At 39.6% G+C, this 17636-nt stretch overlaps 1 protein-coding gene across 1 annotated transcript in view; it reads right to left on the reverse strand.

The window, feature by feature from the left end:
* The window catches only part of LOC106869903 (C-1-tetrahydrofolate synthase, cytoplasmic), a 76441-nt gene that overhangs the window by 38039 nt on the left and 20766 nt on the right, over positions 1–17636 (reverse strand). Inside the window, exons 2-9 of the mRNA XM_014915830.2 lie at positions 14741–14825; positions 8970–9080; positions 8730–8789; positions 6757–6833; positions 5200–5297; positions 4239–4375; positions 3431–3542; positions 1210–1370 (exon numbers count right to left, since the gene is read on the reverse strand). Coding sequence (XP_014771316.1) covers positions 1210–1370; positions 3431–3542; positions 4239–4375; positions 5200–5297; positions 6757–6833; positions 8730–8789; positions 8970–9080; positions 14741–14825 — 841 coding nt within the window. The remainder of the gene's footprint in view (positions 1–1209; positions 1371–3430; positions 3543–4238; positions 4376–5199; positions 5298–6756; positions 6834–8729; positions 8790–8969; positions 9081–14740; positions 14826–17636) is intronic.

Below are 17636 nucleotides of genomic sequence, written 5' to 3' on the forward strand. Positions count from 1 at the left end.
ACTGTACAAATCCAAATATATGGTACCCTAGGCATAACACCTACATGAACTTCTAACTTGTTGTCTCTTGAGGTCTCTGGGTGAGACTTGGATCCAACTTGTACAAATGCAAAACAAAAGTCAAACATAAAATAATAATAATAATAATAATAGTAATAGTAATAATAATAATAATGGCATGGACAGTAGACGAACTAAACAGCTTAGACAGAAAGACAAAGAAGTTGCTAACTAGATATGGGTCACTCCACCCAAAAAGTGACAGACAGACAGACTTCACACTTTAACCTGCAAAGAAGAGCTGTAGGTGGTGCAGTGTAGGAGTTTGGGCATCTGTTAAAGGAATCCTCTAGAACGGAGGTTCTCAACATGGATGGTACCACCCTCAAGGGGGCATTAGGCTTCAGGGGTTAGTGAGGTAACATAATTAACATACTAAATTTTACCTATAGTACTAATTATATGATAAAACTAGTCATTGGTAATTAAAATAAAACGAGATCTCATCGGGCACGGGGAAGTCGTTAACTTGCAGTTTTTTTTTCTGTTATTCTTTTACTTATTTCAGTCATTTGACTGCGGCCATGCTGGAGCACCGCCTTTAGTCGAGCAAATCGACCCCAGGACTTATTCTTTGTAAGCCTAGTAGTTATTCTATCGTTCTCTTTTGCCGAACCGTTAAGTTACGGGGACGTAAACACACCAGCATCGGTTGTCAAGCGATGTTGGGGGACAAACAGACATACAAACACACACACAAACACAAATATATATATATATATATATATATATATATATATGATGGGCTTCTTTCAGTTTCCGTTTACCAAATCCACTCACAAGGCTTTGGTCGGCCCAAAGCTATAGTAGAAGACACTTGCACAAGGTGCCACGCAGTGGGACTGAACCCAGAACCATGTGGTTGGTAAACAAGCTACTTACCACACAGCCACTCCTGCACCTATAAAGTTGTAAAATAATGTCTCAATAACATGATAGGTTATAGAAAAATGTTGTATAGGAAAAACAGACAAAAATGAAATGAAATGCAAAAGAAAAGACCAGAAGTAAGAGACAAGTGGTTTATAAAAGACCAGGGGTGAACTAAACTCAAACAGAACCAAACTAAGATTGAACTAACATTGTGCCTTACTGAAACATGTAACTAATTCTACATAGTTGATGGTATTGTTTGGAGTCTTCACTAACCTGGGATAAAGACAGCTTCTTAGCAGCATTGACAGTATTCTTAAGAAGCATGGCAACAGCAGTAGGGCCGACACCCCCAGGAACTGGTGTAATCCATGATGCAACTGCCTGAGCTTCTTCGAAACAGACGTCACCAACAAGATGATCTTTCTTGTTACTATCTAAAATAGAAATTGAAAAAAAAAAAAGTAAAAAGGTATGATGAAAATTATTTCACCTAATGAGTGTAATCTCTGATAAGCAGACTTTTGGAACGGCTCTCACTGCCTCACGAAGAAGAAAAATGGTCAAAGAAATGGGTGGTTGTTTCCTTCTGTGAAAGAATTCTTTCGTCTAAAAGATATTTTTATATTTTTGTACACCACTGGTGTGCCACAGAAAAAAGCACCTGTGCCGATACTGCATAATTAGTACCTGAGCTGGAGCTATGTAATTAACACCTGAGCTGGTGTCATGTATAAAGCCCCCAGTACACTCTGTATAGAGGTTGGCATTAGGAAAGACATCCAGCTGCAGAAACCTTGTCAAAGCAGACAATGGAATTTGGTGCAGTTCTTGGCTTTACCAGCTCCTGTCTAAGTGTACAACCCATGCCAGCATGGAAAGAAAATGTTAAGTGATGATGGTGATGATGATGATGATGATGATGATGATGATGATTTGCTTTGATTCACTAAAACCAGGATTTAACAGGTCTGTAGGCGCAAGGCAGATTTCAATTTCATATGTATGTCATCATCATCATCATTTATTATCCATTCTTCCATTCTTGCGGGTTCAGATGGAATTTGTTGAGGCAGAGTTTCTACAGCTGGATGCCTTTCCTGTTGCCAACCCTTACCCGTTTCCCAGCAGGGTAACAGTTCCCCATAACCAGACGTGTGTTTCATGGAAGACTGGAAATGAACAATCATGTGTGATAATGATGCTCATTCATAACCATCAAGTGATACAAGGGTATACACATGCACACACAAATATAGACATATATATGTATGTATCATCCTCATCATCCTTTAACGTCCGTTTTCCATGCTGGCATGGGTTAGACGGTTTGACAGGAGCTGGCAAGGCCGGGGTCTGCACAAGGCTCCATTTGTTCTGTTTTGACATAGTTTCTACAACTGGATGCCCTTCCTAATTCCAACCATTACACGGAGCTTACTGGATGCTTTTTACATAGTACCAGCACCAACAGGGTCACCAACCAACTTACAAGACAAAACTCATCAATGCACAACAGGCTTCTTTCAGTTTCCATCAACCAATTTCATTAACAAGGGTTTGGTTGGCCTGAGGCTGTAACAGAAAACACTTGCCCAAGATGCCACACAGTGGGAGTGAACCCAAGACCACACGGTTGAAAAGTAAACTTCATAACCACACAGCCACACTGGTGCCTGTACCATTATTTATATATCATTGCTATTATGCAAAAGTGTCTTAAGTCCAAAACGTTGCTTTTTCCAAAAACGAAAAAATAGTTTCACCATTTAATTTCTTTTTACATTAGCAACAGTTTCATCTTCACAATAGTACTTTGTTGGGTGCATAAAATCGCAACTCCATGCATGTATGATATTTTCAGTTAGAAATATTTTTGCAAAACTGTCGCATGTGGGGCTTACTACACTTTTGAAAAATGCTAAACTGTTGTGCTACATTTTGACAGGTTTTCATATCTGGGCATCTGAAGCAGCTGGAAATACGATAGTTTGACCTAAAGAAACTGGCTATTGCAAGCAAAATTAAATATTGGTAAAAACGCATTTGGCCAAATTTGGACATACAACAGTTTAACATAATAGCAACGATTTATGTTATATCTCCTCCCTTCTTCTTTACAATGTCTTGGTTACATATTCTGTGTGCTGTATGAAATCCTGGGAAGCAAACTCAGGATTTATCTGTCAAGTGGAAATACCGTTTAATTGTTCATCTTAAGCAATTCCGTTGGTTCCCAATCATTCAGATCTGGATTATATCAGAGTGCTAATAAGGCACCTGTGCAGATATCAAATCCGTATTCCTTTTACATTACACACACACATTCTGATGAAAATGGCAAAGGCACCATTCAACTCAAAGCTATTGTACCTCACCCATAGCACCATGCAGTCGGACTGAGACCAGAACCATATGGTTGAGAAATACAGTTCTTATACACACACAGCTATGCCAGAAGAAAGCAAATATCTTTAACTGATGAAGGTGGACTTACCGAGAACAGAATTGGTACCACAATCTACGACAATGGCACCAGGCTTTATCCAATCACCTTGCACCATTTGGGACTTTCCAACATTAACCACAAAAATATCGGCAGTTTTTGTCTGCAGAAAAAGAAAATGATATTTTTAAGAAATGAGATCATATTAAAATATTCTGTAACGATACGGTTATCAGTTTTATCAAATAGAATGATGTTATTCCCTTGGTTGATATGATGAGATATCATCATCCTTGGAATTGCTAAAAATTACAGTTAAATGGCTCTCAAATCACACCCTACTGTCTTAAAGGAAAGTAGACATTACATGAAGTTTCTAAAATCTCATCACTTTTATTCTCTCTCTCACACACACACACCCATTATTATACATACACACATAGATTACATACATGTGTGTATGTATATATCATCATCATTTAATGTCCATTTTCCAAGCTGGCATGGGTTGGATGGTTTGACAGGTGCTGACAAGGCTGGGAGCTGCACCGGGTTCCATCTGCCTGTTTTGGCATGGTTTCTACAGATGGATGCCCTTCTTAACACCAACAACTTTACAGAATGGACTGGGTGCTTTTTATGTGGCACCATCACCAGTGCATTTTATGTGGCACCATCACCTGTACTTTTTGTGTGGCACCATCATTGACAATATATCTGTCTCTGACTTGCAGCTCCCCTCATACACACACGCACACACACTTCTATCACACAACCATACTACTATGAAATACCATCCTCTATTCTCATCCATCCCCCTCATCACCATTCCATAAGAAACACATTTAGCATATCTTACCAGTTGTTGGAGATTTTCCATGTCAGGGTGACACACAGTGACCATAGCATTGTTACAGGCAAGTACACTGGCTATTGGTGTGGTGGTCAGTTTATTGTGACCCAGTACAACAGCAGTTTTACCCTGGATGGACACACCTGGGGAAAAATTGAAACTGAGAATTAGAACCCAGATGAATCTTTGTATAAGGTGTGGGTGTGTGGCTGAGGAGCTCGTTTCTCAACCATGTGGTCTCTAGTTCAGTCCCTCTGCACAGCACCCAGGACAAGTGTTTCTATTATAGCCTTGGGCTGACCAAAGCCATGTGAGAGGATTTGGTAAATGGAAACTGATAGGAACCTGTTACACACACACACATATACATATATATGCATACTCTATATGTATCCTCCAAAAGTATTAACCCCGAAGAAGTCCTACCACCATATAGTAAGATACCGTTCTTAGCATTTAACCAAGTTCTTAGAACTTCTGAAGGTTTATTTATTTTATTTTTTTGAGCTTCACAACTTGTAATCAATTTATTTGTAATGTTATGTTTGTTAAAAGAAATTTTCATCATCTTCAGCTGCACAAATAAATAAATGGGATTTTAACAAGACACATTGATATAATTCTTCTTAAATATTTTAACAGAGCAAAAATATGGAAGAAATGTATGTATGTATGTATGTATGTATGCATGCATGCATGCATGTATGTATGTATGTATGTACACACATGCACACACACACTCATGAAAGCATATTGCTTATATCTATGTCCCTGTACCCAATTTTTCCCTGATGAATCTCTCTTTCTCATATAATTTTCCTAACATCCAGCACTTCATCATTCTTCTGACTATGGCACTACTCATTCTGCTGCTGTTATTAAGAGGACAGAACTGCATATATTTCATCACCTCACTACCTCACCTCCTTCCTTTGTCTCATCCATGCTCAGTATCGTCTCTACTTACCTGTCCTTTGTATCAGTTCAAGAATGGCTGCAGCAGTTGATGAGATCATTACCTGTAAGTTGCCTACGCACAGGTGACCGATGTTGGTTACTGTCATTCTGGTGGGGAAAATGAAGGGCAGATGTTAACAAGAATTGTACAAAGGGCTGCGATATCATCCACTTTTTTAAATCTGTGAAAACACAAGCCATAAACCCAACAGACAGCCTCATACATATATAAATGAAATGACACACATGAATTGTGGGGACATTATTTGGCCAACAAAAAGCAATGGTAACAATGGTGGATGGGCCTCATGGAGGCAGTGACCAAGACATTTGGTTGGCAGAATGTTGTGCTTGAGAAGACTCATCAAACCGAGCAAAATTGCAGTTGTGGCAGATACTGGTGTTATGCAAATGGCACCTGTGCTGGTGGCATGTAAAAGCACCTGTTACACCCTCAGAATAGTTGGCGTTAAGAAGAGCCGTAGAAACCATGCCAAATCAGACTGGAGTCTGGTGCAACCTTCCAGCTTACCAGCTCCGGTCAAACCCAACTTATGTCAGGATGGACAATGGACGTTAAATGATAATGATGATGATGATTAGATCTGGCATGGATCTACTATACCAGTCATAAGCAATACACCGATCCCTCTATGACCAATCACCACAAACTCCAAATAACACTTAACAGAACAGTTCATATCATGAGAGAAGTTTCACTGGAATCACAGCCAAAGATCACTTTCACATTATCATTATCCTCGCTTTCATCATCATCATTGTCATCATCATTATCATCCTCATTATAGTCATCATCTTCATTATTGTCATCAATGTTTTAACATCCATTTTTCTATGCTTGCATGGGTTTGACAGAGTCTACTGAGGTAAATTTTCTATGGCTGGATGCCTTTCCTGTCACCAGCCCTCACTTGTTTGGGAGTAAGATGAGATTTCTCCACAGCTTGATCTCTTTTCATGGAAGATTGATGACTGATGACATATGACCACATCACAGTCATTTACAGCTGTTGTATGAAGGGAAGACAAGGAGACAAACACACACACACACACACCAGTATACTCCCCAAGCACACAACTATACCCGCAACAGGTTTCTTTCAGTTTCCATCTGCCAAATCCTCTCACGAGGCTCTGGGCAGCCTGAGGCCATAGTAGAAGACACTTACCCAGGGTGCCACACAATGGAACTGAACCCAGAACCATGTGGTTGGGAAGCAAACTTCTTCACTACACAGCCACGCCTGCATCTAAAACACATTTCCTAAGACTGAGAGGCTGCCTGGGCATGTGATGGACATGTCCGAGTGTGTGAGAGAGAACTGACCATCACCAGGACTGATTCAACAACTACTACTACTACCTGTGTAATACTCAGTCCAGAACATTACTACAACACCACACAATGCCACTGCAAGACCATCCTAACAACACTAACCCTCCTATTCAGTCAGTCCAGATGTGGGCAACACTGCACGGTCGGAACCCTTTGATCAGCGATCTGTTTAACCACAACAACAACAACAGCAACAGCCTCTGTACTTACCCATCCACATCTTTCTCTGGGTTGATAAAGTTGATAATATCTTGCTCATTAACATCGTTTGATGAGTCTATGGGAAGCTGCAGAGAAGAATGGTTGCTATTAACAACAACACACATACCATCGTTCTTCATTCATAATAGTTTATTCTCACAATAACGATGCCTTGAATAGGTAAACAGATAGTGGTGGATCTTTAGACAAACCTTGTTTGTGGTTCGTTAAGGAAATTTAATTTACATAGAAATTGTAATTATAAAAGCATTATTATGGTATCATATTGAGTTATATTATAAAAATATTTGTATTTGTATATGTGTGTGTATGTACATATATATATATATAATATAATATAATAAATATATATATGCATATAATTATGTGGAGAATGGAGAAACAAACACAAGAAGAAGCAAGTCAAATGGGCTAGTTAGCCATTGATTTAATTATGGAGATTATATAATGAGTCATTTACGATCGTTTCAATGTGCCAAATGGTTTGGCTACATACGTATATGTACATATTTACATACTTACTTCGATATTTTTTAAAATAGGATGAATCTATATTAAATTCATTTGTTTTGTTCATTACACATCCATGACCATTATTTGAAATGACCAATCAAACAGATCTATGTGTTTCAAATTTTATATTACTTTTGATTGCATTGTTATTCCTTTCCCATTTCTAACAAAACTGTCCGATGAACGAGAACGTGAAACTCAGAGTAACAATCTTTTGTTATATTTCTGCTGCTTTTAAATAAAGCATATTACTCTACCTCTGGTATTTGAGTACTCTTTTTTCCACCTTGTTGTACATTTTATGTGCTTACTCCGGGACTTACATGTATATGTATATACGTATGCATATGTGGGCACAGGACATCACAAAACACAAACAACAAAAAATACGAAGTACGAGGACAAGGAATATAAACCATTTTTTCGAACAATGAAAGAAACAAATGGAAAACAAGACAAACAGCACAAAGAACGACCCTTCATCAGTTTTTCTAATCCGTATTTTGAGTAAGTTCATCATAGGTATAAAGATACCATAAACAATTATAAAAATGGAGAAAAGATGTTAAAAAAATCAAAATTGGATTTAATACATACAAATGTTTCAAAGGGCAATACAAAAATGTAAGAAAAAATTATAATAAGAATAATTACATACGTGTGTGTATTAATGTGTGCGTGTGTGTGTGTGCGTGTATTAATGTTTGTGTGTATGTATATTAATGTTTGCGTGTGTGTATTCTTTCTTTATTCTTTTATTTGTTTCAGTCATTTGACTGCGGCCATGCTGGAGCACCGCCTTTAGTCAAGCAAATCGACCCCAGGACTTATTTTTTGTAAGCCTAGTACTTATTCTATCGTTCTCTCTTGCCGAACTGCTAAGTGATGGGGACGTAAACACATACATATATAAATATATATATATATATATACGACGGGCTTCTTTCAGTTTCCGTCTACTAAAACCACTCACAAGGCTTTGATCGGCCCAAGGCTATAAAAGAAGACACTTGCCCAAGGTGCCACACAGTGGAACTGAACCCGGAACCATGTGGTTGGAAAGCAAGCGACTTACCACACACTCACTCCTGCGGTGTGTACTAATGTTTGTGTGTGTGTATTAATGGTTGCTTTTATGTTTTAAGAACACTTTTACATTAAACTGAAGGATTATTCAATGCATTTGGTAGAATGCAAATTTATTATTCTTTAACAAGAACGTATTGATAGTGACTTCAAAGTTTCGGCCAGCTAAGACATCCTGAGAGAGTTCGATGATGGTTTCAAAACTGTGACTACAAAGTTACTACATATATATATATGTGTGTTTGTGTGTGTGTGTGTATGCATATGCATGTGTGTATATGTGTCCCAAGTGTCTTCATAGCAGAATGTGATGGAAACACACACACACCTGGCTTAGCCGCTATATGTTAGAGCAGACTCACCTGTAATACAATTCCATGAATGCTTGTGTCATCATTTAATTGTTCAATTTTTTGTAGAATCTAGAAGAAAAGAAGATAAAAAACATTCAGTGCTGTCATCACAACTGACAGGAGAGAGAGAAGGGGTGGGGAGAAAGAGATGGAGGGAGAGAGAGAGAGAGAGAGAGAGAGAGAGAGAAGGAAGAAGAGACAGAGTGAGTGAGTGGTGGCAGTGAATGAGAAATAAATGTTTAAACTTACATCTTCATGGGTGGATGTCTTTGGCAACTCAACAAATGTAGCGGAGATACCCACATCAGCTGCTGTCTTCAATTTATGCTTGATGTGACAGTCTTCTCCTCGACCTCCGACCTAAAAAGGTTCAAAGGTCACATTACAGGTCATTAATAAGAGGTTTAATAATGAGCCCACCTAACTGGGAAGGTTAATGAATTAACAGTGACCAGTGATAGGGAACTTTTGAGTTCCGTATGTTAATGATGATATAACTCATGAGGAATATTCTTTTATTTGTTTCAATCATTTGACTGCGGCCATGCTGGAGCACCGCCTTTAGTTGAACAATTGACCCCAGGACTTATTCTTTGTAACATTATGTACATTATTTACATTTGACGGATATTTGTCCTCGTCTTGTTTGTTGTTAACACAACGTTTCGGCTGATATACCCTCCAGCCTTCAACCGACCTTGGTGCGTTTACATCTTCGTAACTTAGTGGTTCAGCAAAATTGACTGAGAGAATAAGTACTAGGCTTACAAAGAATAAGTTCCGGGGTCGATTTGTTCGACTAAAGGCGGCGCTCCAGCATGGCCACAGTCAAATTACTGAAACAAATAAAAGAGCAAAAGAGAATAAATTGGTTGTCTTTCTAAAATACACAAAATATTTTAACAATTTTTCTCTACAATTACAAATAATATTTAATTATAAAAATATGACAGGATTTTTTAAAACATAGAATGGCTGTGGGGGTCCACCAGACTAAAACTGGAATCAAAGGGGTCCACTGGTAGCAAATGGTCAAGAACCACTGATTTAGAGCTTTCTTAGTAAGGAATTCAACCCTGGTCTCTCAGATTATAGGTGGGGGACATCGATGCTAGTGCCGCCTGACATCAAGCGTGGTCAGTGCCAGTGCCACCTGACATCGAGCGTGGTCAATGCCAATGCTGCCTGTCTGGCTCCTGTGCTGGTGGCACATAAAAAGCACCCACTACACTTTCAGAGTGGTTGGCATTAGGAAGGGCATCCAGCTGTAGAAACTTTGCCAGATCGGATTGGAGCTTGGTGCAGCCTCCTGGCTTCCCAGTCCTCAGTCAAACCGTCCAACCCATGCCAGCATGGAAAGCAGACGTTAAACGACGATGATGATGACAATGATGATGACTGCCAAGGATGTAATAGGTTAATAACGACCACCCACCTGGGTAGACTGAAAGGAGATATGCAGTGGATGTTATTGTATCTCGTTAATCCGATGTTGATAACGAAGTAATAACATAATTATTGTGATCACAGCTGGTAATGTTATTAAAATGATTGACAGTTGATTTAAGGATTAACAACACAGCTGAGAAGACAAGTCTCAACTGCTCACTACACCTAGCTGTAAAGAGGTACCATGAGGAGGTGCAGATCTCTATTGTAAGTAGAACAGGCACTTCTAAGTAGAAATGGCTTCACTAAATTCCTTTCTCTGGTCTCTCTGGTGTATGGGACCCCTTGAATGATCAGACATGATACAAAAATACCTCAAACATGATATATTCTTCAGCCAACAGATACAAAAACATGAAACCAAAATAACTCTCCATGTTGATTTTATATCATAGAAGTTCACGCAAATACATACTTCTTTCTCCTTCTCTATGATTCTCCCTATCTATCTCTGTGATTGTATAACGTCCTTTCACTCATTGCCTGGCACCAAGCCTTGTATGTGCACTCATCCTACACCTCTTATGTTAACTCTTCCCATATCTTTTTTTTTTCTACTCTCCTCCCCCCTCTCTATACAAAGTAAAGTGTCTCCTCACTGCTACAACAACGAACTCTATATGCCTATTTCTTTATTGCCCACAGGGGACTAAACATAGAGGGGACAAACAAGGACAGACAAAGGGATTAAGTCAATTACTTCGACCCCAGTATCTAACTGGTACTTAATTTATCGACTCCCGAAAGGATGAAAGGCAAAGTCGACCTCAGCGGAATTTGAACTCAGAACGTAATGGTAGGCAAAATACCGCTAAGCATTTCACCCGGTGTGCTAACGTTTCTGCCATCCTCCACCTGATGTCACCCCTGCCATCTTTTTACTTCAGCTCATCCCTACAATGTCTCACCACCTCTTCCCCTAAACTATCAGATCCTTTCACTCTCTCTCTCTCCAGAATATTGCTACCCTGGATATCCTTTCTCACCCATATGTTTCCTTCTAAACGTCCACCCATGAATGGTTCAAAGAGAACATAAACCACGACCTAGAACTGGGTGCTGTAGGGGGTATGTGAAGGTGACAAGTATGCACTCTTACCCTTCATTCTAATTCTTCACTAAATCATAAAGCATCAAGTGGCGACACCTATCACCATAAATTGTTTCAAGTGGCGACATCTACTGACATAAACTGGCTCAAGTTTAATAACTTCAAGAGCACCACCACCACCACCATGAACAAATGCACCTCCACCAGCAAAAAAACAATAGCTACCCTCTTTCCTACTACTAACAACAATGAGCTCTGAGACAACAACAGAAACTATGTGGTTTACAAGACATGCTAGAAATAGCAACCAAATCTTCCTTAAATCACATCCTACCATATTGGAAAAGAAGTGCACATCAGTAAATATATTCTTAGATAACCTGCAGAAGGCAGGATGGCCTCAGCTGGAATGGCTTCAGTCTTGAGCCTACCAATCTATGTTGTTTACCCTTCACTGTATCAATTCCACTGCTACCACAATGCATTGTGGGTATTATAATTAGCTAGAACTGGCTGCCTTGTGTTAAGCAATCTTTCTGACAATGTAACAACAGTATTTAAGAGATAATCCTCTTTTTGAAAGCAGCTTTAACAACATTTCAAACACTAATCAATATTGATGGAGATATTGCAGACATCTTGCACTCACTGACATTCCTTTCATAAACCGTAGACAAGAGATCACTTAAGATTTCACCACCTTCCTGTATTCAGTGCCGAATTCTATATCTCTTCCATTCATGGTCAGGCTTAGAAAATAAACAAAATGAAAAAATAGTGTCACGTTCATCATCACCATCATCGTTTAACCTCTGCTTTCCATGCTGGCATGGGTTGGACGGTTTGACTGAGGGATGGCAAGACAGAAGGCTACACCAGGCTCCCATCTGATCTGGCAAGGTTTCTACAGCTGGATGCCCTTCCTAATGCCAACCACTCCGAGAGTGTAGTAGTGGGTGCTTTTTACGTGCCATCGATTTGCTGTGATTTTTAAAACCAATTTTTCATGCTCAAAATTGTTGATACTTCTAATAAATTACCTGCATCAGGTGTTAGTCATCAGGATACTTCATTCTTCAAAAATCTCATGCTTCTCTTAAAATTCACCAATATTATTCCGGACATGCCTTGTGCCATTTCCTCAGTGCCACATAAAATGCACCCATGCTGGTGCCACATAAAAAGCACCCAGTACACTCTGTAATGGGATTGGTTTTAGGAAGGGCATCCAACCACAGAATCCATGCCAAAGCAGACAAAAAAGAGCCTGGTGCAGCTCACCAGCTTGTCAAGCCATCCCCTATCAAGCCATCCAACCCATGCCAGCATAGAAAAATGGAAAATGGATGTATGATGATGATGATGATGATGGCTCTTTAATGTTCACTTTTCTATCTTCTTGTGTTTTATTCTGTGCACCCCACAGTGAAGTCACAAAACTACCTGTATTACATCAGGGTACCCCATCCTGAATACTGACTATTATATCAGAGTACCTCACAGAGAAGGTTCAACACTGACTGCATTATATGCTGTTGTGTGGCTCAGTGGTTAGGGTGTTCAGCTTAAAGTCATGAGTTTGATTCCCAGTGGCACGTTGTATCCTTGAGCAAGACACTTCATTCCATGTTGCTCCAAGTTCATTCAAATGTCAAAAATGAATTGTACCTGTAATTCAAAGGGTCCGCCTTGTCATATTTGATGTGTCATGCTGAATCTCCCTGAGAATTATGTGAAGAGTACACACGTCTGTGGAGTACTCAGCCACTTGCATGTTAATTTCACGAGCAGGCTGTTCCATTGGTCGTCTCAACTGGAACCCTTGTCATCATAACTGATAGAGAGCCAGGCATATCTGGGTACCTCACAGTGAATTCACAAGTACCCCATGATGAAGTCACATTGCTGATTATTACACCTGCACCCAGAAACCCAGCACTAATACCACAAAGCAATCTAATCTGATGCTCTTACAACCTGACCAATTCACAGTGTTCTCCAGAATTATGTCCTCTTAGATCAATGTCAACTTGCCTCTTGTCCCTTAGGAGATTGATAAAATGTGCAGCAGAACACATACTGGGGTTCATGGAATTGTTTTCGATGGTAATACTCTCTCTCCGTGGAAGCGCAATGGTCCAGTGGTTAGGGCAGCGGACTCATGATCATAGGATCGCGGTTTCAATTCCCAGACCGGGCATTGTGAGTGTTTATTGAGAGAAAACTCCTAAAGCTCCATGAGGCTCCCGCAGGGGATGGTGGTGAACGCTGTTGTACTCTTCCACCACAACTTTCTCTCACTCTTACTTCCTGTCTCTGTTGTGCCTGTAATTCAAAGGGTCAGCCTTGTAACACTGTGTCAAGCTGAATATCCCCGAGAACTACTTTGAGGGTACACATGTCTGTGGAGTGCTCAGCCACTTGCACGTTAATTTTATGAGCAGGCTGTTCTGTTGATCGGATCAACTGGAACCCTCGACATCGTAAGCAACGGAGTGCCAACAATAAACTCTCTCTCCACATTGGTAGTCCAATGACTGAGACCATTAACAGAATTACAGAATAACAGAAACTCTAATATAAGAATAGCTGATATAAATGTCAGATGGTTGAGTTCTTCAGTCACACTTTAAGGGAGAGAAGGAGAAAGAGTAAACAAAGACAGAGGGAAACTGAAGAGATGGGATGCAAAATGAGTGGTTGATGGGAAGCAATGAGGAAAAGAATGTTGCCTACAGTGAGAGAGTAAGAGAGAGAAAGAAATCATGTGTGGTGCATAAAAGCACTCATATATATATCGTTGGCAAATGAGAATCATCTACTATAGGCACCAGAAATGCCAGATCACATGATTTCATCCTGCCTGGGCTCATCAGTGGCAGACATCCAGTTGTGACCTAACAGCCGAACCTTACTGTCAATGATATATAGGATTTCAGTGTCTTTTCAGGCACTGATGTCACAAGTAGCCAACAGGCATATTAAGAAATAATTCCTAACAAAGGAAGCAATATTAACACCAATAGGCAATTCTCTGTTGCTATTACCATATTTTAATGTGTTTTTTTTCTTTTATTCTTTTATCTGTTTTAGTCATTTGACTGTGGCCATGCTGGAGCACTGCCTTTAGTTGAGCAAATCGACCCCAGGACTTATTCTTTGTAAGCCTAGTACTTATTCTATCAGTTGCTTTGGCCGAACCGCTAAATTACAAGGATGTAAACACACCAACATCGGTTGTCAAGCGATGTTAGGGGGACAAACAGATTTAGATAACCATGTGTGTGTGTCCTTGTGTAGGTGTAAACGTATGCAAATGTGCTTATATGTGTGTGAATGTATGCAAGTGTGCTTATATATACATATAATATTTAATGTTTATGGTGAGGGTTTTGCTCATGGTGACAAAAGTTTACTTCAAAAGTTACCCATTACATAACAAGTAATATTACAGCTAAAAGAAAAGTTGCTGAAGACGGTAGGAGAGATTCCTTCCATGCTTCCTTTCTTCTTTGCTTACCTTAATGAGAGCCAAAGATGGTTGGAAACTTTCGGATTCTTTCTTTAACTGTTTAATGCTTTCTCGAAGATCTTTCTTGATTTCACTGCAAGCAGAAGAATAATCTCTCTTTGAAACTGAAAGAAATGCTTCCAAACATTGAAGATCTTAACCATTATTAATGGGAATATATAGCTTTACAGGCAGTTTTCTATGTTAAAACAACAACAATAACACACACACTTTCTCTTTGTCACTCTCTCTCTCTCTCTCATGCAATCACACACACATACTCCCACATGCTCAATCACATATTCATTCACTCTCATACAGACCCCACCACCACCACCACCACAAACCCATTCTCTCTCTTCTTTTCCTCCCCCCACAAGCATCCTCAAACCCTAAGTGGACTGTCCACCTCATTTACAACCAATTACACCTCGTTTAGATACTCCATCGTCCACAATAAGGCAATTGCTCATCGACTGGTATCTTAATTACGCATATCTTTATTGGTTCATACATACATCAATACATTCTTTATTGGCTTACGTATATCAATACAATCTCTATTGATCTATGGATGTCAATAACGCCTTTATTGCTTTATGGATATCAATTCTTCCATTAGTGTTTGTTCATTTGTGGTTTTTTTATTCCTTCAATGCCAACACACAATGCGTCCACTCGATCACTAAGCCACACTTCCATTGTCATCTCGACTAATGACTGTATTAATCTCTCCATCAATGCTTCCTAAAAACCTGATCTCACATGAAACAATTGTCCACAAAAGATTAATTTTGTTTCTAATATCTTTGAGAAATACATCAAATTATTTGATAATCCATTTGTTAACGAAATATTCCAATAATGCATCCACAGCCAGAACATATAAGTAGGAGTTCTTTTACTGGTTTCAGTGATTTGACTGTGGCCATGCTGGAGCACCACCTTTAGTTGAACAATCTGTATTAGTACTGAAAATTGAGATCGAGCGAGCTTTTGCCCTTTTGCTCAACATGTGGTTTCCAACCCCAGGACTTATTCTTTGTAATCCTAGTACTTATTCTATTGGTCTCTTTTGCTGAACTGCTAAGTTACTGAAGTGTACACACACCAACATCACTTGTCAAGCAATGGTGGGAGGACAAACACAGACACACATGGGTTTCTTTCAGTTTCCGTCTGCCAAATCCACTCACAAGGTTTTGGTTGGTTTGAGGCTCTAAGGTGTTGTTGATAATCATAAATATACGAGGTCTGACCAAAAAGTATTGGACTGTTGCTATGGAAACAGAGTTAAAGTATGCAGATCTGAAGCCATGTGGCACAGATTGATCCCGAATTCTGTCATGTATGCATGTTAATTTATAATATTCTCACCCACTTGTGTTGTTTATAGCAGGGCTCAGACGTAAAGTGCGTGGAATGTGGTTGCCACATGTGTCCAGTGACTGGTATTTGTGGGATTTGATATTTGGAAAGAAGGAAAAGTCACAAGGGGCGACATCTGGAGAATATTGTGGTTCTCAAACCTGGGGAATGTTGTGCCTGGCTGAAAACTGCTGCACAAGATGCGCAGTGGATGTGCAGGTGCATTACCATGGTGCAGTTGCCACTCACTGGATGCATGCAATTCTGTCCAACAACCAAACTCCACAAACTTTACTTCCAAGCACTGCTATAAACAATAGAAGTGAGAGAGGACATTATAACTTAGTGTGCGTGCGTGGCAGAGCTGGAGTTCAATCTGTGCCAAATGCCTTGACCCTGTATACTTTTAACTCTGTTACCAATAGCAACAATCTCGATACTTTTTGATCAGATCTCGTAAAACATGAAGTGAGCTAAGATATTCCAGTAAGTACCTCCTGACTGGCCCTCGTGCCAGTGGCACGTAAAAAGCACCCACTACACTCTCAGAGTGGTTGGCATTAGGAAGGGCATCCAGCTGTAGAAACCTTGCCAGATCAGACTGGAGCCTGGTGTAGCCTTCTGGTTCGCCAGTCCCCAGTCAAATCGTCCAACCCATGCCAGCATGGAAAGCAGACATTAAACGAGGATGATGATGATGATGATGATGGTCAACAAGCATTTGTTATTGTTGAGGATCATCATCATCATCATCATCGTCATCACCATCATATTAATATTTCACCACACTGACTCCTGTGTGTATAGTCGATGGCTATACACACTGCATATTCACTACCAAACACCATTCCACATCTTGCATACACCACATGTGGTCTGCCACATTCACTGTCCATGTTTCACTATCAAACACCACATGTAGTCCTCTGCATTCATTGTCCATGTTTGACCAATCAAACACCATGACAAATATTTCAACAACATCTTCCATCCCATTCAAAGTTCGAACAGCTGTCACCTCTGTTGATTCCACAAGAATGCAATAGAGCTTCTACATGGCTGCTTTACCTGCAAGAAATAGAAGTCAAACCTCCCTAAAACCATACTTAAGAATCTTTAAAAGGGAAGACATCTTAGATAATGTAGGTCAAGATATAAAGTCTCTAAAAAAGAAAGAAGGATCAATTGGGATGGAATATCCTTGACCATGAGCAGATACACATTAAAAAAAAAAATGACTGAAATTTCATTTGTAATGTGAAGGAAGGAGTTTAAGTTCATTGAAATAATTTGAGTTAAATCAGAAATGCCACGTGTTTATCAGGTGATAACATACATGATAAAACAAATGAATGGGAAAAGGTGTGTGGGAGGACTGGAAGGTGGTAGCTGCAGGTAAACATAATGAAACTAGGTCAAAGTGGTATGGTCAAGTGATAAGAAGGGATTGAAGTTACTTGAAGCATTTAACGAAATAGAAGGGGATATAGCATCATACAACGTGGAAGACAGTGGAAGACAGTGGAAGACAATTGGA

The sequence above is a fragment of the Octopus bimaculoides genome, chromosome 1 (assembly GCF_001194135.2).
Source record: "Octopus bimaculoides isolate UCB-OBI-ISO-001 chromosome 1, ASM119413v2, whole genome shotgun sequence".
Lineage (NCBI taxonomy): Eukaryota > Metazoa > Mollusca > Cephalopoda > Octopoda > Octopodidae > Octopus > Octopus bimaculoides.